This window comes from Nomia melanderi, chromosome 2 (assembly GCF_051020985.1).
Source record: "Nomia melanderi isolate GNS246 chromosome 2, iyNomMela1, whole genome shotgun sequence".
Classification (NCBI taxonomy): Eukaryota; Metazoa; Arthropoda; class Insecta; order Hymenoptera; family Halictidae; genus Nomia; species Nomia melanderi.
Genome location: NC_135000.1, coordinates 14,311,521 through 14,339,483, shown reverse-complemented (window position 1 = coordinate 14,339,483; position 27,963 = coordinate 14,311,521). Strand labels below are relative to the sequence as shown.

The following is a 27,963-nucleotide window of genomic DNA, read 5'->3' as shown; positions in this document are numbered from 1 at the left end:
GCATGCAATATATTAACACTTAACCTGTTAACACATTATTGACCGGCCATTTTACGCAGGAGCTATCCCATGTTATCGATTATTATCCCACAGTTAAATATAAAAGTGAAACAATCTAAATAAACTTCAATATACCTTATTTATACATAGTGAATGGAAATGAAACTTTAGACGGATGTATCTTTTATATAACTTTTAATATTTTGCTTTTGCAATATTCTACATTGCCCTGCATTTCAAAAAGTGTAATAATTAATGCAAGTGCAAACAGAAGTTAATTCGTGACCGGTCAACAATGTGTTAAGACTTAATCTGTTAACTGGGGAATTTAATTTAAAAAATCTCTCATAATACTCGCAGTGAAATTAAATAATGATGTGAATACTAGTCGAACACAAGTCAAATGCATCAATAATATATTCTAACAAAAAGCTAAAGCAAAACGAAGAAGAATTACATGTTTATCTGAAAAAATAAATAATTGATCGTTGAAGGAATTAGTATCATTTGGATAGTAAGATGACTTGTATACTCACCAAACGCAGTTAACTGGTTTGCGGACGGGACATGTAAATTTACGTATTTTCATGCTAACTTAATGGTTTGTAAAACACCATACTATTAACCCATTTGCATCATTAAGCGGAATAATCCGCACACAATAACTGTTGCTTATTACCGACTGCGGAATATTCTGCACACAACTACTTCAGTTCTCTATGTGTTACTCGGCTAGATCATTCGGAGCAGATTAATTTCAATGAAAAGCTTGAAAAACTTTCAGTTGTACATCTCTGATTTATAAACTAAGCTTCACATTTAGAGGTAAGATACAAATAGGTGAGCAAGTACTAGACATGAAACTACTTTCTCAAAATTGTGTTAATAATGATACTAATTTAATAACAGTAATGATTTAAAAACAGGCTTACAGATTTATCATGTCTTCAAAAATTCCTGGTATTGGAGAAAGATAGACAAACAACCACCCGTTCGTTAAATGTTAATAAACGTAGTTGAATGTTTGTAGCAATATTTTACATCATATTAATTATTAATATACTTCATATTATTAACATTTTGCTAATGGGTAGGTTATTATTAATTATAATACTGCATAATATTATTTTATAGTATATAATAAAGAATGAAACATAATCTGTAAGGTACTAACTAATTTAAGTATAAACTCAAAATATTATAACAAAATTAATTTTACTCCATAAACAAATAATTTTATTTGATTAAAGGTTGCTTATTATTCACAATAATATTGTACATTAGTAAATATGCAAGGATAAAATATATTACACATTTTATAATGTACCAACCAATTTGAATAAAAACATAAAATATAATGATTTAAGTAGTCGAAAATATTCCTACAATAAGAATAATCCGATGAAACTAATTTTACTCCATAAATAAATATATTTTAATAAACATTGCCTATCATTCACACTGATCTTCTACATCAACAAAGGTATAAGAACGAAGCACATGTTTTCTAATATACTAATCAATTTAACACTGAAACTACCAGTCAAAATGATTGATTCCGATGTTTTTGTTTCGTAATTAAAGGTATTCTAACCCCTTATCTTACAGTAACGTGTCAGACTCGCGATGAAGATTTTAAACAGTATTTAGTAAACATAAATATCACGCAGTTCTTTTGAATTCAAATTAAATATTATTCTTTTGTTATCAATTATTATACCTAGGAGCAAAGACAAATATAGAATAGGGCTATACATTTTTTCTTTTTCTTAATAAATTATTAATTTCAAAGTAGTTGTATCGACCATAGCTGAGAAACAAATCGTAGGGGAAAGAGTTAAAGGCATTGAATATTCGAAATGATCTTACAAATAAATAATTTCATTTAATTACTATAATGAGTGTCTAAAGAAACTAAAAACAATATAACGTTACAATTTATAAAGATTGCATATTAATTATATTAAATGCTCGGTAGTTCTAGTATTAAATAAGTATTCGTAACACCGAATACTTTTATTCATCACTGTAAACAAAAATATATATTCACCATCCATTGCAGCATTTGTTGTAAAAACGCCCATACGACAGCAAACTTATTCACCTATTTTCCATTCGTTTGTGAAAGAGCAGTGACTTCGCCCGCAAATTGCAGTAGAAACGCGTTCAGCTCCGAAAGTTGTTTGTGTTAAGCTGCACGTCCGCATTAGGGTCATACAGTGCATCGCTGGTTCGAGATGTTTGCTTTCCGGAATTGCACACCCATATCTAGCGGGCACGGATCCGGGAGCAACTCTCGAAGAAGTTACTCTAGCGAGAGTTTCCGTTAAGTTTTAGGTTTCTGTTATGTCCACTAATGGTGGACTCGGTAGACGCTCTCAGCTAAATGGCTTCTTAAAGATGGGTTCGAGAGTTCTTCTCGGGTTTGCGACCACTGGACGATGTACTCGAGAATTCCTATCAGCTCCACTATATCCATAGAAAGTTGCCCCGAAGAGTAGCTGTCAAGTCTGCATGACAGACTCCACCGACAGATAAGCTCGAGAATTGAAGTCGTGAATTCCAAAACAACACAAGCCCACTTTTTAACGTTATCTGTATGAGTTATTGATTTAACTGTTTTTAGCTTACTCGGACCTATTTAACACGTTGACTGCCACGAGAACTTCGAACGTTTCGTGTAATAATAGTTACCCTTTCGTAACAAAGGCAAATGGTGTTAGAAATAATTATTAACGATTTGGCATCGCACTACTCATATTGTATTATTCTTTAGTTACTTATGTTACTAAATATTTTCATTTGACATGAATTTTCTTACTGTAATTGTTCTTAAATAATTTGGAAGCTTCGGTCATCGGTGACCACCATGGCAGTGAACGTGTTAACTCCTTGTCTTACATTATCGTATTAGACTCGTGATGAAGACTTCAAATAGAATTTAACAAATATAAATATCACTTAATGTTTCTAAGTCTGAATAGAATATTATTTTTCTACTATTGATTATAATGTTTCTGAATAAACGTACACATTGAATAAGTGCAGAATTCTCCACCTTTTATAATGGTGATAATATAGAAAATATAGAAAAGATAATATAGAAAATAATAAAATATCTCTGTTCAGCACAATTAGGAAAGAAATCATAGGCCAAGAGGTTAATAATATTAACCCTGGGAATAGGAATAGGAATAGGAAAATGTTTCAAACCTTCAAAAAACACTCTCCATCAAAAGTTTAATTATGTATCGAAATCTTAAATATCAGACAAAAAGAAAGTCACGTATCAATCTCACGTTATTTAAATAATTCTATTATTCATTTGCAGTTTTCGATTTTAGATGTCGAAGCTCGAAGTAGCCATTACGACGAATCGAAGGGTTAAAAGTGTACATATAATGGAGATGTATATGTTGTCAATGTTTGCAGTAAGAATCAATGAAATAGATAATGAATGAGTGAACGAAGATGAAAACATTGATTTTCTTGAAATGTTGATTGGTTGATTTGTATTGTTTTGGAATTCATGGCTTGAATTGCTATCAGGCCTGCGTCAACTGAAAGTTACTCTCGGAAATTGCTCACAGTTCTTCGTCCACTGAAGGATACTCGAGCATTCCATTCGAGCTTGTATCCATTGAGAGATTAACTAAGTACATAGCAAAGTAGGGCATCATTCCAATTGTTTCAAATTTACATTTGTCTAATATAATTACCTCCGACCTTCTATTTACGCGGTATTGTTTCATGCGGTAAGTAATAACGTTATTTTTACGGTATTATTTTGTAGAAATAATAATATTATCAATAAGTATAAATATAAAAAGTAATATATTGTAATTGAATAGAATTTACTTTTGTTTTCTGAAGTGTCATTGTTATTATTCTTTTGTTAAGATATGTGAAATAAAAACTTATTTCTAAAATTTATACCAGCCTTCCTTTCCAATATTTTCTTTTCTTTTGTACTAACAGACTATTTGTAAATCAAGGGACACGTGTAACTAAATAAACTTTTGATAATGAAACAATTTGTTTAAACAACAATCATTCCTTATCCACAACAAATTATTTAATCTACCTATTCGAATAATTCATATTTACTTATTCTTATTCATTCTAATAGCTAATGTATATTTATTCTCCTAATTTATTCAAATTTTACTTATGCCCTCCATTTATTTAAATAATTCACCTTCATTTACTTGAATCATTTATTCTGTTTATGACAATACAAATAATTTTGAACGAGTGTCCCCGGATTCGATGTGCATTTTTCCAAAAACTCATTTAGGTATACATCTGAGTATAATTGTAAAAGAGTGTTTACACAAAATGAAAAGTAAAATACCAATTACATTCATTAAATGATAGATACACGTAATATCCAATACAATGACTTGGAATAACGAATGATTAACTATTTAAATAAATTCTTGCTTGATCGACTATTTATTCTTTAGCTCCAAATCAAAGTATATTCTTTATTTTTTTATTTCTCTAAAGTATTTTTTCTGTTCGTGATCATAAAAGGATAATCATCTGCAAGTTACACTCTTAACAGTGGAAACAGTGACAGATACTGCACAGCAAGCTGTTGAAAAATTGTCTTTTGTTCAGTGTCTATGTACAGGTTCTACTCTTGAAAGCAATCGCCGAGAGTGCTGGCTATCAAACCCACACGTAACATTGAAAATTTAAATATCGTAAAATGTATACGATGTAGTACTAAATTTTCCGGTCTGATTGGACATTACAAATACCGACGGTAATAGATGTTAACATGTTGACAATCGCTGACGTAGTTCTACGTCAGTTTAAAGTCCACACCTAGTTGACGTTAACGTAATTCTGTGTCAATTTATTTTTTATAGCCAGCTACACGCATCTTACATTTACTAGGATTTTATTATTTTAATTCATGACTACGATAACTGTCTACGTTGCATACAGAAAACAACATATTCAGCAACTTATCCAAGAATCGAAGTAAACTATTCATAGGCAATAAGAAATGTAATTCCATGCTTCCTTTATTTCCAAATTTCATGTTATTTTTTCATAAAATTTGTAGAATTTTATAAAATTCTTTTATAGAATCTTTTACAAAATACTTTTAATTATCACTTTGATGTAACATTGGTTCATTCTGCTGTAATTCGTATTGAAAGTATTTTAAAGGATTTTTCAATGTTAATATCTCCGTATTTATGATATTATTTTATTTTATCACTTTACTTGTTGCATCTAGATTTCTTCTAAATTTTAAATAATAAATAATTACAAATATTTTTATGTAAAATTAGTTTATTTTGCTGTAGTTTCTATTTAGGAGATTTTAAAGAATAATTCCGTATTTATAATGCTACTTTTATATTTCATTTTCACTTTGACTTTAGTATTGAGTTCGCATATATATTATATTTATGATAATTGTGTGCGACATCCAGTCATGTCAATGTAGTTGGCTGCAAAATAAGTTTACCGCAATCCAGCGGTACTGCATATAGTATACTCATTAGAAAATGTGACGCATGGAATACTGAATTCATCCTGCAAATATTTGTCAAGCCAAGGTGGGACTAACATGCCACCTGAATTGTTTTTCAAAATCTATTCGTGTTTAATCAAGAATTCCGGTTCTACTCACTACACTAATCAGCTAATCATACAACACACGATCTTCTGCAATTTACTCTATGTACAATACCATTTTAATCATTTCTTATATTGTGAACAATTCACTTCATACCAATTATAACATACAATAACACAAAAATTAAAAATTACTTTTATTGGTGAAAACTACGTTTTATACAACATACATACATCTAATTAACAAAAACGGTATTAATTTATTTCAATTAGAAAAATTATTTTTCCAAACATAATTGTCTTTAAAAATAATAATCGTTAATGTGAAAAATAACAAAAATGGTATTAATTTATTTTAATTGAAAGAATAATTTTTCTAAATACAATTCCTTTTTAAAAATAATAATTTAAAAAAAAATGAAAAACAATAATAATTTATTTTATTTGTCCAAGTAAAAAAAGAGAATATGCATTTCACTCCAAGTTTTTAGCATACCTATACCTTCAGAAAATTGTTCAGCATTCAAACGGTTAAAATCGTTGACTGCGCCATGATCGAAGACAAAGACAAATCGGCCGAGCCCCCTGAGGGCACAGAATACAATCACAAAGCTGAATAAATAACAAAGCTTATTGCGATAGCCCGCACGATAATCTCCATATTTTTTCCTTATTACGAATAGCGGCTCCGCCATTGATGTTTCAGTTACGAAAGTGGTTAACAGTTTCGGTGGTGTACACCAGGTAAAAACTTATCTTCCACGAAGATCTTCCCCGCGACAGGCGATGAAACATCGCCTTCACGAAGGCGTACATTTTCTACCTCATGCTCGGGACAAAGCTTACTGTAAAAACTGTCGTAACATTAAAGTTTCGAGCACAAGAGGAATGCTTAAAGTTATTTGAACGTGAAAATCAAGGTGAAAATCAATTAGTAATAACGTAATCTTTTTCCATGATTAATTTTCTATTTATCAAATGTGTACTAAATTTTGTAGTAATTTTATATTTTCTGAAAAGAATAGGTAAATAAGAATCGAAAGAAAGTTTTGTACAAATTTTGTCAAATTTTGTAAATCAATATTATTTTTAATTTAACATGGAAATTGCATAGTATTTTCTTTGAGATCAGATTTCATTTTCATATTATAATATCTTTGTCTTTATATAGACTCTTAATTATTTCGATTATAAGAACAGTTTTGAAAAACTTACATTATATAATCTTTATCTCAGGAATAATACAGGATTAAAATACAGGTGTCAACAGATACAATCGACAAAGACAATCTCACACAAAAAAATAAATAATAAAATATAAATTGAAATTATTTAAAACACTCATTCAAATGTAAATAAACTTGACAAATTCTATAATCAAATATATTTAAAATTAAATGATTAATAATAATAACAATTTCCCTCAGATTGATGTAACCACCACAGTTGACAACATCAATGTTCAGCATTATTCGAATAAAACTTTATTTCAATAACAGTAACGAATAAATAATTCAACATTATTGGCTTATTTATCATTAAAGTTATTCGTTGTTCCAGTTATTTATATAAGGAATTTTTATTCATTAGTTACCACTCGTCATGTCTTATTCGCATTTACAAATTCGGTTGACAGTAAACCAATATCACTTACATTATTATATACAGTGACAGATAAAAGTTATTCAAAATAACGACTGAAAAGTGACAAATAAATTCAATTTATTTATTACCTGTGAATGGCGAATGTATTAGTTATTCGTTATTCGCAAAGAACAATCAGATTGTTATATGGATAACAATACAGGTATATAAACATCACTCTCTCGCACATTCTATTAAAAGACAATACCTATCTGTAATGAATGTGCACACACAATTACAGTGAGACATTTACTTCTTCATTATATCAAACACTAAAATCTCCGTACTGAACATATCAACACATTCCTAAAGGAAAACCTTTAATACAAAAAATACCGAGCAGTTACATTGACTTTTTCAAATCCCCTTATAGAAACTCTAAGAGTGCATCTATTGAGACTTTAATTGGCTTACAATTCGGTTTCCGAATTGCTAAATCCATTTCTTTAATCATTTTTCAGAGAGACATCTATTATCTTTTTAATAATTGCACAAAGAAGGAATCATGGTTGGGTCATTTTGATCCATCTGATAGTTTTAGTATTAAGAAAGAGAAAATAGGAAATCTCATGAAATTTTTAAAAGTAGCACACCTAACGAAGAAAACAGTATAATAGGAACGATAGTCACTAATAACCATAGCAGTTAATAAGACCTTAAACAAGATTTTAAAAAATAGCAAACAATCAGATTGAATTTATTCGTTATTTCGAATAATTCTTGTCCAACATTGGACACTAGTCACTGTTCGCGCCCACGACACAAATTATTCATACGGGATAAATCTCGCGCCTAACACATTCGGTTCAACGAACCTTGTAAAGGGGAATTCCCTACCTCGGAGAGGAGAGCTCCTTTCCCGAAAGACGCCGCGGTGGCATCGTAAATTGTTCCGCGTTCAGTCGTCGTGACGCGAATAGAGCACGGAGAATGGTAATTTCCGACGAGTGAATGAGCGAAGGACAGGTATTTCTCGGAATCGAGACTATCTTTTCGACGCAATTCAATACTCTTTCGAACGAATTCTCGACGAATGAAGTAGCAAACTTGGATTCACGATACAGATGGAAATTAACCCTTTGCACTCGTATGTCATGCTGGACATGACAATACACATTTGTTATAGAACTCGTATGTCATGCTAGAGCTGGCAACGCATAACATATAAAAATTAAATCTTATTATAATAATAATAAAGAAAATAAATGTAAAACCTTGAATTCTACCGCTGTAAATTATAGGGTTAACCCTTTATACTCGAAAGACGACTCTCGCAAATGTACCACTAGATTCGATACAGTAAAATTGTAAAGATTGATGTTTAATGTTAACCTCTTGTCCTGCGATTTATTTCTTAACTATAATCGATACAACTATTCTATCATTAATAATTTATTAGGAAAAGAAAGAATTTTGATGTTCGTTCTATGTCTATGTTTACTCCAAAGGTTAACGATTGGTAATAGAAAAGTAATATTTAATTTATATTTAAAGAAAACAAATAACACTTACATTTCTCAAAGTCAATTTAAAATTTTCATCACAAATCTGTCATGATATTGTGAGCCAAGGGGTTAAACATTGTATAATGCATCCATGTGTGAAATATTTAAATAAAATAGCTTTGTCCCTTAATTTATGTATAATTTCTCGTTAAGTTTTAAAAAATATCATCTATATCTCAGAAAACGCTAAATGTTTTATATTATATCTTGTATTATACTTATATTATATTTTCAAATTTGTTCATAGAAACTGTAAATGTGTATTTATTGAAATTGCAATTGAATCTTATTTTAATTTAGGCATTACTGAATCAGCTTCGTTAATAATTTTTCAAAGAATCTATACCTTTTCAGTAATTGTAAAAAACGGAATCAGGAATGAGTCATGTTGATCCATCTGATAGTTCTAGTGTTAATCCTTTGCCTTGCGATATCGTGTCAATCTCATGGCAAAGATTTAATATAGTATATATAAATAATATTCAGCTTTCAGCTGTAATAAACCATAGATTTGTATGGTAAAATTATAACGATCTTTTCGTACCGTTTGTTTTTTGAACTTTCTATTGTCTGCAATATTCATGCTTTCGAATGTTATAATATTAGAGCAATAAAGTAATATATTCTCCTTTTCACTATTGCTAAATGAGATCACATATTTATGTAGTGCTAGTAGTGTGTTTATAGGTTTTATATAGGTTTATAGGTTTTCGATAGACATGGAATAGTGTCTGGTATTCTGTTACAGATCCATAGTTGAAAGCGTCTTGGAACTCCGAAACTTTTTCTTTACTTTCAAGAATATTTATATGTTCTTAAATATCTCCAGTTCCTCATTTTTTCAGTAGTCCGCACAGTAGGTTATTCTGTGAGTTTGTTTTGATTTTCCATTTAATCGTGCCACCAAAATTTATTTGTTGGGTGAAAGAATGTTCAAAGCAAAAGTTGTTTGGCATCAAGAGTTGAAACTAAATAACTTTCGCCTGAAACAATTTCTTTATGTAATAAATGGTTTATAAGTAAATTTAGGTGACACTGTGTGACTCACCCTGTATATACAACAATAAGTAATAAGCTACCTTCAATTGTAGGAAGAAATTTTAATTTTCATAAAATGTCTCCATGTTCCCAGTAAAACGATTAAATTCCTGTTAAAGACCTTCTTTGACATTTTATTAACATCTTTTGGACGATGCTTTTTTTATACCCACAAGGTTTAAATTTATTTCGCCTATCTATTAAGAAGTATTGAACGTCTCAAAATAGGTGACAATTAGAAAGAAGGACATCTAAATAACACGTTAAGTGTTGTGAAATGTGATAATTGATGTCATATTTCACTTTTTTGTTAACAGATTATGTCACATGTGGCTCTGATTTCATTGAAATTACTGAAAAAGATTTCTCTGACACTATTTTGGTCCATGAGAATAAAATACACCAAACATACATTTCAGCACAATAGTACAAGTTGTAATCAAACGTGCAGAATAATGTATTTTATTATATGTATATTGTAAGTGCTGTTATTTTATATTTATTAAAATAAATAAAAAAATAAATAAATATTTATTAAATAAATAAATAATTAAATATTAATCAAACGATTATTCATAAAATTCTTTATTACATTTTCATTTCTTTGCCCTATAGCATCGAGTCAGACATATGACATAGATTTTCCATTAAATATAATAAAAACAAATATTATTCAACTCACAATAACTCAAAGAAAATTCTATTCATCGCTTATACAATAAATTTATTCCTGCTATTCCATATAAAAATAAATCCTTTTTATTGTCAAATTATTTACAATAAAATAAAATCACTATTATATGAACCATCTTATTTAATATTTTCATTAATTTATTTCATTTATATCAATTTTCATCAATAAAATCTAAATGAATATATCAAAAATCTCTCTAACTAAACTTTCATTTATAAATTTAAGTGGAACCCTCACAAATTCTATTTATTTCTATAAATTATTATTCCCGTCATTACTCCTACAATTATCAATATTTTATTTCTCAAAAGCAAAAGTAATTTTTACAAATACGTACCAAAAAAATCCCCAATCCACAATCGCACCGTAAACAAACGAAAAAAGAAACGCTTCGATTCTACCCCGAGACACGAAAGAAGGAGGACTGAAAGGTGTGCGCCAGATTGTCTGGTGTCCCTATCAAAAGCGAACCGGAAACGTGGCGATTTCACGCGTTAGCCTCGATTGACTCGGATCGTTTTCGTGATCACGAATCCGCTATAACAGGCCCGACGCCGACGTCTCCCCGTGATTTCACACATCGGGAACGTGTTCGAGATGTCCTTGTAATTTATCTTCCTCGAACTTTCTAGAAGAATTCAGCGGTGGCTCGAACGCGGCCGCGCGTCGCGCGTCGCGGCCCGATCGAAGTCGCACAGACCAAAAGGATTCCGGCCGAATAGAAAGTTCTATGATGAGAACGCATTTGCATAAGACGACGGCAACGAAAGTGGAAACCGCCTGGTCCTCCCACCCCTTGGTTCGCGCGTTAACGCGTTGACCGCCACGATGGTCACCGGTGACCGAAGCTTCCAAATCGCTGGAGAAAAATTGCAAGAAGAAAACTGATGTCCGATCCAAATATTTTAGTAAGACAAACGACTGAATAGTGTAACTTAACACTAAAATGAGCAGTTAAATCGACATTTTGAGATTTGTTTACAGAAACTCCAAGAGCTCCATCTAACGTCGCATATTTGCGATAGCCGCAGCCCTACATTTTACATAAAAACAATGAAATGAGTTCTACAGATATTATTATTTAAAGTTATAAGATACGACATTGTATTTAGAAACTCAATTACTAGTTTTAATTTTATTTTTTTAATATTTTGTTTAGAAGATTTATTGGGTTGTATAAAATTCAGTAAACTAAACAGTATAGAAGAAATAATAAAAAGTAACATATTCCAAATGATTATTACCATACCAACTCTTATTTTCTGTTGTATGCGAAATAAAAGAATTAGGGAACAGGAGAAATCGGTAAGGGCGAAGAGAACGATGTAGTGGTCAACTTAACCTTATTTTTACATATCGCGTTGTAAATACAAGGAATCGCGTTATGTGAAAACAGTGGTTGCGAAATCTTTGACGCGTTATACGAGAGTATAATAAAGTCTACTGTATTATAATTAAGAATATCGTTACTGAAACAAACGCTGGTAAAGAACGTGTTAATCTCTTGCGCTGGTAATTAACATGTCTAACGCCGCACGATTTCATAGAGCAAACTACACAAAATGGAAAAAATATAATATCATTTGATTGAATTGAATTATTATTATTGCACGTTCAACTAGCTGAATTCTATCGCGTTAGGTAGTATTATTTATGATATAGAAATGTTTTCAAATAATCATCGTTTAATTGAGTAAACTATAGTAATTCAATTTAGTTGGTGATCACCGGTGACCCCCATGGCATTCAACGTGTTAATTTAGAGATTCGGAAAACTCTTGTGAGAAGAATTTTAATTTTACCTATTTCATGCAGACGTGTATACTAATTTTGTTCATTAATAATTTTGTATAGAGTAATACATTTTAAAACAATCTAGTGTGTATAACACGTTCGCGACCAACGTTTGTTTCATTAGCAATCTTCATGATTACAATATTTCATGAAATGCAAGAAATCGTGCAAAATGCAAATAAAATTCAAGAAAAAAATCGCGTCACCTTCCCGAACCTTACGCCATGCGTTACGATTTTAAATGCAAACAACACGTGAAAATAATCAAATTTTTTCTAGGCATGATACAAAACGTTGAACGTCACAAATATTGGATCAACCCATAAATAATGCAGTATTTAATATTTCTCTTATTTTTAAAAATACAGATGAACAAAAATTTCTTTAAAGCAATTATAATGTACAGACAGACACTTTATAAATAATGAAAAGGAATATGTTTTAGGTTAAAAACAATTTTGTATATCTTTATTTGTAAAAACAAAAGAAATATAAAAAACGTGATAATGTAACAAAACTATAGATGCGTATAAGACATTGAAAGTTTTCGAACAAAAATATCTTGTCTTTTCAGCGCAAAAGGTTAAACCTGTTGCCTTACAATAATATGTGAGACTCGTGGTGAAGATTTTAAATAGAATTAAACACACATAAATATTATATAATTTGTTTGAATGCAAAGTATATATTATTCCTCTGTTGCTAATGATTATACTTTAGAGCACATATCGACATAGAATAAGACTGAAATTTTCTCTTATTTTCAATAAATTATTAATAACAAAGTAGTCAGATCGATCACAGTTCAGAAAGAAATCATAGAGCAAAGATTAACATCTTCGCGACCAGCGTTACATATCTATGATACTCAACATTTTGTATCTTGCGTAAAAAGAATTGAATCGCCCCACTTCCATATGAGAGAATTAGTTACATTATACGAAACGCAGAAAATTCTAGTGACAGTCGACGAGTTAACACTTGAACTATTACTCCCATGAAATGTGGATATTCATATCTGAAAAATGTGAAGTATTCGAAATGAGTTTAAAAATAAATAGTTTCACTTAAATATTTTAATGAACATACGAACAACTGGAAAAACATTTGTCACAATTTTTATAAAGATTACATATTAATCATGTTGTAATACATATAAATGCACGATAGTTCTAATGTTAAAAGCTATTATACCGAGTATTAACAATTAATTGTAACCCCGTTTGCTTTCATTATGAGAGAATCAGTAATATCATACGAAACGCTGAAAATTCTCGTGGTAGTTAATGTGTTATTTAGATTCCACGGACATTTACTGTACAGTTTATTCTACCGTTCTTAGAAAAATTGATATTCGTTCATTTAGATTTCAGAAATTAAAGGTTTAAAACCAGACAGTTAGAGTACATATTTGCGTAACTGTGCCAATCAAAATCGGCCCAAACATTTACCAAATAATATTTATAAAGTCCAATACGAGTGAAATTGACTTGTTCCGTAAATCTAGTGTTAATGCTCGCAAAGATTTTTCGATGGGGATCCGCACCGATTTCGATGATCCGAACGCGCGTGACATAACCGGAGAGTTATGTTCTAAGGGTCCGACAAAGAATTCACGATGGGCGGTCCGCGTGAACAGTTGCCAGGACCTTACGGGAAATACACGCGTGTCTACGGCGAATAGAAAGTTCTCCGGCTGCTTTGGCTTTGGCACTATCCGTGATCCTTGAAACGTGGAAATTTCGTACGCGAGGCCTCTGCCAGTTCGTTTTTATTGAACCGAGAATCCGTTTAACTAGCTAACTGCGTTTGACGAGTATCACGTCATCTTAAAGCTTGATATGATACTAATTCTTTCAACGATGAATTACTTAGTTTTGCAGATACACATGTAATTCTTTGTTTTGCTTTGGTTTTTCATTAAAATATATACACTTCATTTTTACATATTTCATTTTTTGATTTTATTGCGCGCTAAACGGGAGATTTTCGAACTAAATTCCACAGTCAACAAGATATCGCTTAACACTAAACATGCCGGAACTTTGTACATGCTTATTCCTATCGTAACTAGTCAAAGAATTGACTTCAAAAGAAAGGAAAATAAGCTAGATTTTTTTTAGTAGAAACAGAAACAGAAGGAAAGACAAAAATCAAAGAATTGATTAATCGGACAATATAGAAATTGATATAGAGTTAAATGAACGAAAGAAAACGTAGAATTAATCAAATTTTAAAACCGGTCATTTGACCGGTTCGCGTAAATACGTTCTGTTATTACGTCTCTAGTTTTCTAGCTTTAGTTGCTAATTGTGGGTAAATGTTAATAAATAATTTCATAAATAATTTAATAAATAATTTCATAAATAATAATTTAATAAATAGTTTAATAAATAATTTCATAAATAATAATTTAATAAATAGTTTCATAAATAATATGCTTATTATTATTGATTTATTTTAACGTTATAAAATAGATGTGTACCACCGATGGTACATGCCGGCGTGAACGTGGTAATGTACGATTCCGTGACATACACGAGGTCGAAAGATTTACGAAAGACCGTACTAAACTTTACTAATGTATTAAAAAATTCAAGATTATAATTTATTTTTTCTATATAAATCTTCTATATAATCTTCTATATAAAATAAAATATAAACAATAAGCTTTTGTTAGGAAAAACTGAATGGTGGCAATTCTATATTCATAATCAAATGGAAACATAAGTAATGCTTGACTCAAAGTTCGTTTATAATGTTGCACACTAAAAAAATGTGTGCATTAAGGGGTTCACCTACACCTTAAACCATTTCCGTAGACTAAAAAGATTTTATCCTCTCGAATTGCACAGTAAATTCAGTTAAATAGAAGGCTTATTCACATAAACAATATCATGTCAACGGAAATTATAGCCTTATGCCACTGACCCACATCAGGCCAAAATACTTATAATTTTCTACGAGAATTGATTACACAATTTATTAAAATATTAAGAAAAAGGGGTTAATTTTTTGCATTTCGATAGTCACTATCAGTGGCCACTTGATTTAACTTTTTGTGATACAAAGCCAGGGATTTTTACTTAAATGTAAAATAGATATTGCACCAGTGTTCTTCGGCTATACCTTATATTAACTATTGGAAAAAGTTCGTGCAGTTTTTTTGTTACTAATGAAATGGGATCCAATTTTAAATAATATTTCACTAGTTTAATAAATGAAATTGGTATTGGCAGCAAATTATATTCATGCGGTTGGTATGAAATAAAATAAAATTTTTTTACAAAAACTTTCCTATTGATTACTTTGAGCCCTTTGCAGTCGAATAGCGATTTCGAGCTTTCATATCTGAAATCAAAAGCTGCAAATCAAACATTTTAGCATTCGAATAAGGAGACATTGGTATGTGGTTTTGCACTTTTCTGGTATTTAAGACTTCGATGCATTTTCATTTTTTTCTAAGAGAACAGTTTCTAAAAATTTAGGAAATGCTCGTACCGCAAAGGATTGAAGGAAATTTTTTTAGCAATATTTTCTTATTTCTTTCAATCACGAATAAGAATGGCAATTATATCAAAGAAATGACAGTATAGATGGTGTTAAATTATTTCCGCTATTATTGAAACTAAGAAAAAGAACTAAATAGGATATACATGGTTTTAATTTGATGGTGATACCAAAAAATCCTGTGAGGTCATCCTATTTAAAGTTAACTCTAGTTAAAATTAACACCCTGTACATTTGTCTCTCGACGCTTGTTTCATTGCTTAACCACGCAATATAGCCGCTTTCATCGTTTATCACAGCTCTAACATAAATGTACCCTTAGTCTTCATCATAGTACATTTTATAGAAAAGTCGGAAAAATAATGATATTTATTTCGGTTTTTGGTATTATATCGGTTTCTGTATAGCCTTCTTGACCTTTTACCGGTACTAATATTATTTTAATTTTACTTTTTTGGTCTTACGCCGGTATCAAAATCATACTGATATTAAATCCCTGCGTGAAACTCCTAAATCGTGAAAATCTTAAATTTCCGTTTTAGCGAAATATTTGTTATAGCAGCCATAGAAAATAATCCTAATTTTTCGAAGATACAAGTAATTGAACAATTGAAAATATTTATCCGCTCCGAATGCATGTAAATACTGATATTGGCACTGTTCCACTCAAAAGCCTATAAAAACTTCAAACTTCAAAAAACTTCGAAGTTTTCGAAACCGCCTTTGACTACATATTCTGGAAACATCAAAACCTCCAAAAAATACGAAAGAAATCAGTTTTTCAATACTTCTAAACCGAAATCTTTAAACCTTCAAAATCAAATCGGGCTCGTAAAGACGACTCGATGTGACGAGTATGAATCATATTCAGTTCACATCAATTGAAGGAAAATTCAATTTCCCGCTTATGAATATTTAACCATTTCAGTGAATTTGCTCCTCCAATGAGTATCTATATAAATCCTTTTTCTAAGAATCCAACAACGGTAGACCTTTCCGAGCGTAATTAGGAAAGAAGACATAAGTTTAGGCATTCACCCTTTGATTAATTAACCAGAATTACCTAAAAAATTAGAGCTATGCGAAGCAAAGAAATCCCAAAATAACTCTAAATAATAATCTAGCTGCAACTGTACACGTAGTTTCTTACAAAACAACAAATTATTAAAAATTGTTTAACACTTTGACTACCACGTTACTTGAATTTGATTGGCACCATTTTTTACACAAATTAAATTAAGTTGTATTAAAAACTCGTTTTCTTGGTGGCAAACAAACGAATCGAATTTGATTATTTATAATTTTCTTATATAAGTTATAAGAATGCCTTTATTGAAATTTCGATTGCCTTGTATTTTAATGTATTTTAGAATACGTTTTGACATGTATTTATTTTGCATTAATAAAACAATTTATTTAATAATTTCACGTATACATAATGCGTTAAGGTTTTTCAATCAAACAGATTTGCTGAATTCATTGTAACTGGGAATTCTGTATTTTATGCACATGTACTTGTTGGTCTTCTCTTTAAAATGTATATTATATAAATACTACTAATATATATTGTAAACTACATTATAAATATTAATATAATTACTGTATCATTCATCAATCAATTATGCATACAACTGCTGGCCACTAATGACCTTGCTGCCAATCTGTTAACTTTGGAATTTAGTTTCCAAAATCTCTCGTTTATCGCGCAATAAAATTGAAAAAAAAAAGTGTGTACTCGTCAAATGCAAGACGAATGAACCTAGAGTATATTTTAATAAAAAACTAAAGCACAACAAAGAATAATTACACGTTTATCTGATAAAATAAAGAATTCATCGTTGAAAGAATCAGTATCATATGAAGCTTTAAAATAACATGTATACCCGCCAAACGCAGTTAACTGGTTAACGTGACTACCTTACAATAAATAAATAAATAAGTAAATATATCTTTTTACGCGAATTTATGCGAAACGTATCTATCAAGTGAAAACAGATTTGGGTTTTGTTTTTCAGATCGCAACGTTCTATCGGCTTTTCCCAGTGTAACACGGAGGCAACAGGGGAGGCTGGCTCGAATAACAAATCAGTTGCATCATAGCACGAAATTGAGCCGAACGCGTCATATCGCGTCGAAAAGTTACAGACGGAACGGTTCCGTTAGAGAAGAAAACAAAAAAGGGAAAAGAAAAAAATAAAAGACAAAAAAAAGAGAAACGGACTCTCGGGGCCGAAGGGAAACGGAGGAATTGGAGCTGAAACTGGTTTCTTAATCGGCAGATTTGAATTCAGAAACAGCTTTGAAAATGTTTTCAAACCGATCGGTGTAATTAATGCATTCTGCATGAGTTTACTTCGGGATTATAAATCGTTTTACCAACTGGATTCTACCGGTTTAGAAGCAGTTCTCGTGGGTGTTAGCATTCTGCGACACGGAATGCTCGTCTAGCGTTTCTTCGGTGACTTTGGCAAATCTTCGGTTCGGTTTCTCCGAGTTCGTTCAGCGGGGAACGCGAGCTTCGATTTTTCGAAATTGTCCTCTTTGGGCAATAAATATCCCACGTTCCGTGATCCGTGACAAAGAATGTTGGTGGACCGGTGAAAATAAAATTTTGTTTGAGAAACAAAGGTTGAAACCTTTTCCTTTCGTAAATTTCATATTTAAGAAATGTATAGTTTATAAGTTGAAAATGCAATTTGTAGAGCATAAGGCATAGGAGATGCATTGTCAAATTGTAAATGTTTATGCTAATTAACAGTTATGTAGATTAGTTTGAAAATCAAAGAATTTCTTCGTAAATTTGATATTTAAGAAGCACTAAATTGAAAATTCAATTTGTAGAGCACAATGGTTAGGATACGTAAATCGTTAAATTATGAATGTTCATGCAAATTAACAATTATCCAGATCACTTTGGAAATCAAAAGAATTTTTCCAATTTATTTTTCATTTTATGGAACACGCCTAGAATACGTAAATTATTAAATTCCGGATACTTATGCAAATTTAAAGTTATCTAGATCAGTTTGCAAAGACAACTATTGTTCAACTTGTTTTTCCAGTAAGAATTCTTTTTAAAGTTAGTGTATACCACCTGCAATTCTAATAACGTGAAAGTTTTATTTGATGACAGCTTGTAAAAAATTGTTGTCGAATAATGTCGATATTCTATGATACCACAATATTACTATCTGTTACTAGATCTTACTAGTTTAAAGGTAGAACCTCGATTTCCGCGGCTGTTCTGCGGGTTCTTGTCCTATAATATCCGGCAGGGAATAGTAAATCGATCCATGCAGCACGATCTAACACACGAAAATACGTAACGAACTATATTGAATTTCTGAATGATCTTACAATTAAATAGTGTCGGAATAATCTCGATCGCTTATTTCATTACTGGGCTACTGATTACATACGTTTATAGGGTATACCACTCTATAAATTATATGATAAAGTTGATTTTAGTATAGATCGATCAAGCCTATATTTTACTCCCAATCAAATAAAATCGGAAACAGAGGAAATAAATTTAAACGTAATTCGACTCTATAAATTACACTTTAAGAATGTGTAAACCTGTATTATGAATTGTACGTTTCATTGCTAAGCTATTAATTTTATACATTTATAAATATCTAATTCTACAAATTATACAGCAACAAAATACGTAAAGTCACAGTCTAAAAATAAATGTCTATGTAATTCCGGTCTATAAATTACTTTTTCGAAATGTGTAAAAAAGTCCAACCGATGGCGTGTTTCATTACCTGTTAGAATATGTTGATTTCGTATGTTACAATATAATACTCAGTTTATACTAGTAAAATAACAAATACAAGTTTCTATATAATTTTGTTCTACAAATTACATTTTAAAATGCAATTTTGTATAAACGTTTACTATTCGTAAAATATATACGATACGAATTAATATGAATAAACTATTTAAGATATAATATTTTTAATTATAGGTTGCGCACAATAATAATTCATTAATTTCTTAATAAAATAACTATGTATGTTTCTATGTAATTTTATTCTACAAATTGGACTTTAATTATTATTCATGAAATATATACAATACGAATTAATGTACATAAATTATGTAAGATAATTATAAACCTGTAAATATAAACTCGAATAATGTAAAATATTTTTAATCACTAATTGCACAAAATGATATTGCAATATTTTTTTAACAAAATGACTATGATCTTTAAAATTTTACTACGCTGAGATTAATATAATACAGAGACATTGTATTATGATTTCCTTCGAAATTAATAATATATTTATTAACTAAATGTGACGAAATTTCTTATCACAGGTAATACAAGAAAATGTTCACCAACAAAGAACTGCGGAATAAAATGTCTATTTTCAAAATCTTTCCAAAAATAACTATTCCTGATTACTTCGAAATAGACATTGAAGAGTTTGCGCTCGATGTTTGTTCACATTCCACGATCAGCGAAAAGAAATATTCGTTTTGGAATGCAGTCTGATCACCGCTTCACAAAAAGAAAAGAAAAAGTAGATTTACATTCGTCGGATCCCAGTTTGCGTTCTAAAACACGAACTAGTTTCGCGCGGATCTGTGCTTCCGCATGCATATTCATCGAGAGTAGAACACGATAGGGTTTTATTAAGGACGTATCGGTTTCTATGACAGCGCGACAATTTTAGAAACTCTAATATTTGAAAATGATGACAGTTCATGAACACAGAATTAAGAAAAATAAGGCACATAATTCTTCAAGATTTGTATAATGATATTTGAAAAAGAAAGTATAAAAACAGGATAATTGGAATTATAAATAGTCAAAACAATGTAACATATTAAAACAATTTTTCAATACAATTAGCCACTTTCATCAGGAGTCATTTAATTTGATCATTTAAATAAATTTTTAACAGTTGCCTGGGTTTCACAAAGTAATCAACATCGATATATAGTATCGTTTATAATTAATCAAACGATCGTAAACATTCAGAGAATAGAATACTATATTTGAAAAATACGATCAGCTCATACAGTAGGTATTTCAATTTATAAAATAGATTCTTATATGTAGTAGTTAAAAAAATATTTCCCAATTTTCATTGAAGTAATGTTCACCAAATATTTCCTTATAAAGTTGTTTTAACAAATTCCCTGCACTTGTTAAATAAATTTGATTATCATTCTACTAATACTGTGCACGTTTTTTATAGTTGCTTTCATGTGTCCTTCTTTATAGGAAACATAAATTTTATCTTACTGTCTGTCCCGTCCCATAAAACTTGAATAGAATTAATTAAATCTTTCAATCAAATGCATCTATAACATTCAGTACTGTTCATAATTTTATTTTTCATTCTATAAACTTCTGAATTCTTTATCAATTAGACACTTGCAAGAAACAATTAATCTCGACATCGTAAAAAATCAATAGCATTTTCGAAAAATTCAATATAACTGCAATTAAATAAATGCTAATTATTCCAACAACGAACCATTTATAATAACAACAACACGAGACATTTATATTTATCTTCGAAAAGCAAGAACAAGTGCAATATCTATTTTCTAAATAATTATCGTGAGAATGACTGTATTGACTTTACATACACGTTCACTTCGTCAACCAAATGGGGAGATCTTCCGCTTTTCCCTTAAAACATTGCCTTTTATTTTGTCTACTTAATCTTTTATTATTTAGTAAGTCTTGAACTGAGGATATTTGCAATTCAATAAATACCTTTCTTGCTTTTGTGAAACACACATTTTAATCAAATTTGTTAAATAAATTCAATTAATGTTAATGAAAATGATTACGGTTATTATTTTTTAGGCAGTTGCCTAAGTATTAAATGAATCTAGAATATTCCAAATGTACTTGAAATTAATAAATGGTAACGGAAGAGTGTTCCAAAAAGTATGCCAATGACACGGATGTATCCAAATCTATATATTACACGTGTAAATTCATTTCCGAATATTATTTCTAAGCGTTGTATAAATAATTCATAAAAGTTGGCATTAAAATATTGTTTATTTCAATAAATTCCCTTTCTCCTGCATTATAAACAATACTGTGCAATCTATTTGCACTTTCTTAGTATAGGTTCCTACTCTGCGATGACTATGTATATACTCGTGTCCCAAGAATAAGAAATGACTCGTTTATGTATCGCAACTCGGCGCAAGAACGCGTTCACTCAAGCAGAAGTCAGAGGAAGCTTAAATCTATCGGCTTAAGTGCCGTGATAAGTCCTCGATCGGAGTCCGTATGTCAAATCAGAGTCGCAGCTCGATCGTGGACCTCGCGAGCTAGACGCATGCCAATGTAAAGCGTTCGCGGAAACAGTTAGCTTCCAGCTGGGTAGAATTCATCGAACGATTCGACGATGGTGAACGCCATAGACCAGACGTCACCCGGAACATCTCCGAGATTACGGTAACAACGTGCTCGCTGAAGACAATGTCTATCCTCTGATCCCATTCCTTGCGAGTCTCGTAGAGGATCTTAGATAAACTCGTCTTGGATCAAATGTAAGTGCCGGTTATTTCGTAATAACTTGGAAAATTAGTGAAGATCTTCGTTAGAAAATTTAGAATATTAAATCTTAGATAAAGTTTACATGCTGATCATTTCGTAATTTTGAAAATTGGTAAAGTATTCGATAAAAAATATTGGAATGTTAGTTCTTAAACTTAGTGAAGATCCTCATTAGAAATCTCAAAACAGCAGATCTTGGATAAAGTGTAAAATATCAATCATTTTCTAACTTTGAAAATTAGTAAAGAGTTTCGACTGGAATTTCGAAATAATAGATTTTATTTTCAGGTAATCTGTAAATACTGATCATTTTGTAGATTCGAAGATTGGTAAACATCTTTGATGAAAATTTCAAAATACTATTCTTTCTACTCTAAAAAACTATATATACCTAAATAGTTAAATAAATAGTTAAAACAAATTAAGTTTTTTAAAATATTTCTGTGGAACCACTTTAATTGTGATTCATACTTTATTAAAATTCTCTGATTAGTATTAAATTGTGAAAGTAATCATCGACTCTACGTCAAAATTTCACGAAAGGGAAAGATCCACATAAAAATCTCCATTCGGACCAATTGTAAACAGTGCAAACATGATTAAAAAAGAATACTAAAGATTCGTAAATAAATAAAAAGAACATTAAAAAAGAATTGAATGTGTATAAAGAAGAATGACTCTTCAATTCTGTCAATATACAAGAAATCAATGAAAACATTCAAAGATTGGATGAAGCTTTCAGGAACAGTGATAGACAAATTATCAATGTGCTATAGCTTGGCAATCCCGAGTAACACTGATTCGGTGAAAAATATGAAAGATGCTACGTGGGCTATGTATCATCGTTATCGTGAAACGAATACAGATCCTCCATACGACAAATGTTGCAGAGACCTCGATTTCTGGCGTGCTTGCCAAATAACGAAGCAAAAGATATCGTAGTCGAATACAAACACGACTATAATGCACTTCCTCCAAACGTTTTTAATACAATTACTATTATATATGAAGACTTATACCTTAAGAAGATTAAATTTCGAGTCCAACTAACTTATCTATGCACACAACCATTTATTTCTGACTTTCTCTGAAGAGTAATATTCGTTGCTATTCATACCATAAGCAGCAAAGGCTATTCGAAAAATAAAAATGTAGAAATAAACATAACTGAATTTTTCATGTTACTTATTACTCTGTAGAAATACGTATATCAGAATGACGAATACACAAAAATATAATTAAATTACTGATGTCTCTATAAGATGAACGTCAATTTTTTTAAATTTCATTAATATTATTAATTTTTGATATTGAAATCATATTAATTCTACCTATTATTAATATTTTATATGACTGTACATATTCGAACATAATTAATAATGTAGAATAAATGGGTTGTTGTATTTCCAAATTTTTATCTTATGAATACTTCTGTTTTCCGTTGTTCAGAATGCAGTTTACATTTTTTCGAATAATGCAAAGAATCAATACTAATTTATCGATACCATTCTTTTTATTATTATTTATATAATGACTTTTATAGAAGTAATACGAATGGATGTATTAATTCTTACTTTAAAATAAAATATTATTATGTGTAAAAGCAATAAAATATAAATCATTCATTAAATTTCAATAAGCCATCACTAGAAGATATTTCACATCTATTTCAACAAAATAACCTCCCTTCTTGTTAATAAAGATTTTTAATTACGAAAGAAATCTTATTACCTAAGAAGGAAACGGAGTATTAAAATCTTTATGATGCAATAACATAATTTCGAACAAAAAATCTCACAATTTCTAAATCTGGTCGAGATTTAAATGAATTGCAAAGAAAACAATGCAACATTTGCTTCCTGAAGTAACAGAATAGTCAAAACAATACAATATGTAGTAAAACAAACCTCAAACAAACCTACTAAAGACAGGAAATAGTGAATTCTTTTCTATTTTATCTTTTTTATAAACATTAAATACTAAAAGTGATCCCAAACTTTAGAACGGTAGGGTATATACGCACACACAACGATGCGTAATCACGAGGCGTAGCAGACATGTTAAATGGCGATCAAATCGCGTAAATGCGATGACAACCGATGGGATTAAGTCCAATGTGTATCCGTGAATAGCAATCCATTTAATACGATGGATTTGTTTCGTCAAACTCGATTAACCCTTTGCCCCATGATTTATTTCTCAACTACCATCGATATAATTATGTAAGTACTTTGTCATTAATAATTTACTGAAATAAGAGAAAAATTCTAGACATATTCCATACTTATATTTGATCCAAAGTATAATAATTGATAACAGAATAATAATATTTAATTCGAATTCAAAAGAATTGAGTAATATTTATGCTTGTTTAAGTCTGTTCAATGTCTTTACCATGAGTTTAACAGGTTATTATAAGGCAAAAGGTTAATATTTGTATAAACGATTGGCTCACGCTTGCACCTTTCTACTAAATGTTTAATTTCATTCAACTTATTACTTAGTTCTAACAAGTACTCCGAATGCGATGATCTTCTTTTATAGGGTGTATTTAGACGTTGACTCATTTGGTTACATGATTCTTTGAATAAACAACTATGTAAAGGATAGGAAAGATGAAATATTTTGTATATATTAGAATTTGAGAGAAGATTGTTTAAATTACTCAAATCTAGAAAGGTCAAATTAGTAACAAAGAAGTTGGACAAATTTTGAAGACTAAAAATAAGCAAATGTTTTATACGATTCAATGAACATTTCTATTTAGTTATGTATTTTGTTCAAATGAAACGCTGATTCTCCATTATTTGAATTTTGGTAATTCCGTTAACTTCAATGTAAAACCTGAAATTTCGTACGTAATTTACTTAGATAAACGGGACAAATTCAATAACCCAAAAGTGATTGAAAATTGTCAAAGAATACATTTTTGATTTAGTAGGATTTTAAAGAACAGTGAATTCTTGTTTAAATACGTTATTATTAAAAAAGTAGATTTTATCGACAGAAGTAAAAGGCACTTAACAATTTGTTTCGAAACACAAGTAACATTTAACGAATATAATACGCGCTGAACGTAAAACGTAGGATTGATAAATAACAATGGTCGTAACACCTGTCCATGAAATATTAACTCGCAGGAGCTAGCAAAGATAAATTAACAACAGCTGTAGTTCAACAAGGAAAACAACTCGTTGCAAACATGTGCTACAATCGAAATACAGGTTCAGCATACTCTCCCTTCCCACCGATAAAACCAAAACGATTAAATATTAATTGAAATTTTAAACATCTGTGACTAAAAATTAGATAAACGATATGTTACAATAAAAGAATTATTAATCATTATTTACTTTCTTACACAATTCAATTTTCATAACGCCATAATTAGCACGATTCATTTAATACATTCGCTTCATCTTTATACACAGATGCTTGAACATCTGCTCTTCGTTTATTGCCAAATGTCATTCACTTTCAGCTACAATTATTATTTTTCAATTATAATTATAACTCCCTTATCCTCATAATATCTCGTCACAAGTATTTCAAATAGGAACTGATACATATTAATATTACTTATTTTTTTTCATTCTTCTATCATCAATCCTTAACTGTTAGATGTAACGTAGACCAACAACGAACACAGATTTCCATTATCCTTTTGCCAAATTATTAAACACAAAACATCCTCCACCAACTCGACTTCAAAAGAACTCCTCAACCAATCTTTAAACCATGCTCAACAAACAAAACAAGTCTCAACGCCACTGACCCTATCCACAAATCCCCAATCAAAGCCTCCAAACGCTCTAACCCACAATCGCGACACCTGCCAAAAGACACCTCGTTTGCACCCTCCCCGTCACTGACTCTAAAACCAACGAGCACCAAAATCTGAAGAAAACTCTCTGACCGCAAGGGATATACATGGAACGAAACCGAAAGAAAGACATCGAACAGAATGATCAAGAACGGTCAAGAAGAAAACGGTCCGCGGGGAAACAGAACGGAATAATTGACTTACTGTGCGCGGTAAAGGTCATGATGACGTCGCTCTGGTCGATGGCCCTGAGATCCTGGCCGGTGAGGTCGAATTCGCCGGCCCTACGTTGCTGCTCGCCGATCGGTTTCTCGTCCTCGTCCTCGCCGAGCGCGTTCTTGTATATGTCCAGGAGGAACTTGGGCGCCGACCTCTTGACCTGCGGCGGCCTGCCGGCGGTGCTTCTCGGCCTGTCCGGCAGCCCAAGAAGGTTGAGTATCTCGTGCTCGACCTCGCGCTTCTCCCTCTGGCTGACCACCCTGTGGACGACCGTCTGGTCGAATCCGTTGTCGACGTAGAGGCCGCTCATCCTGTCCGCGGCGGCGGTGCTCGTCAGCCCGGCGAGGATCGTGCCGAGGATCAGAAGGGGCGCGAGACGGCGCGGCGACATCTCGCCGGCGCGTCTTTCCGCCGGTGGCCGACACGGCCCGGAAGCCACCATTCTACCTCGCGCCGCTTCCACCACCACCTCCACCAACACCACCTTCCCCTACGCCACCGCCTCCTCCTCCTCCTACGTCGGGGCTCGCACGACGACGACGTCGTCGTCGTCGTCGTCGTTCCCTACCGAGCCACCAACGTGGACGCCGAGCGGGTCCGCCGACCCGGCGATCGAGCCGCGGTTCCGACGCGACGGATCGATCTCGATCACCCTTCTAACTAAACGGATCACCACTCTCACACCGAAGTTCCCTTTTATTCGACCTTTCAGAAGCTTTAATGTCTTTCTGTTTAGATCCCGCACTTCACCCGGGAATAATTCTCCTCTTTAATCACACTAGGCTCTAAACTCTTAACGTTCGCGGATCGTCTATCCGTTCGATCGCTTTTTCCCTGTTTAGTTTCTCCACGGTGTCCGTGCACCGGTCACCTTCGACCTTTCTTTTTCCGCGTGACGATCGGAACCCGTTCACGGGCACATTCTTTAGGCGACGACGATGGAATTCCTCTCTCCACCTGCGCTGGCTCGTTCACCAGGTGTTGCCGATCCGATCTCACGATCCCGAACGGTTCGGGCACATTGCGCGCACCTCGCTCGACGAGCGATTTAAAAGCGATCCACGCCGCGCACGTTCACCAACCGCGCACGGGTGACTCTCGAGACCGTCTCGGCGAGTACCGGTGACCACTGCCGCCGACTCCCGTGATGCCAGTGCCAGTCTGTTTGTCTGGCCCGTGCCGTGCACCTCCTCGTCGCCGCTGCTCCTCCGCGAGGCCTCACCACCGCCTCCCAGGGCCGTACCGCTCCTCCGGCAGAGCCACGCCTCGGTGTTCGCCTTCCTTCGAGGTTTACCTTATGATCTCGCGTTCCCTCGTCTCGCCTCGCCTCACCGCGCCACGGTAGATCGTCTCGCCTTACCTCGCCGCGTCTCGCCCCTCAACGACCAGCCGCTTCGCCTCGCCACGCCGGTAGCCACGCGCACTTGCATACTCCGATCGGATTCTATGTTTTCTTCTTCTTATCCCAGCCGCCTTCCCTGCTCTTCCTCTCGTTACACACGCAACCCTTCTTCCGTCACACCGCGCTCCCTCGTTTCAATCTTTCGGGAAATTTGTCCTTGGCTGCTGCCCGCGAGAGGATCGGAGATGGGGA

At 32.3% G+C, this 27,963-nt stretch overlaps 1 protein-coding gene across 1 annotated transcript in view; it reads right to left on the bottom strand.

The window, feature by feature from the left end:
* gbb (glass bottom boat) overlaps window positions 1-27,727 on the bottom strand; it is a 77,482-nt gene extending 49,755 nt beyond the window's left edge. The window contains exon 1 of the mRNA XM_031988180.2: window positions 26,355-27,727. Coding sequence (XP_031844040.1) covers window positions 26,355-26,811 — 457 coding nt within the window. The 5' untranslated portion in view covers window positions 26,812-27,727. The remainder of the gene's footprint in view (window positions 1-26,354) is intronic.
* Between the last annotated feature and the right edge of the window lie 236 nt (window positions 27,728-27,963).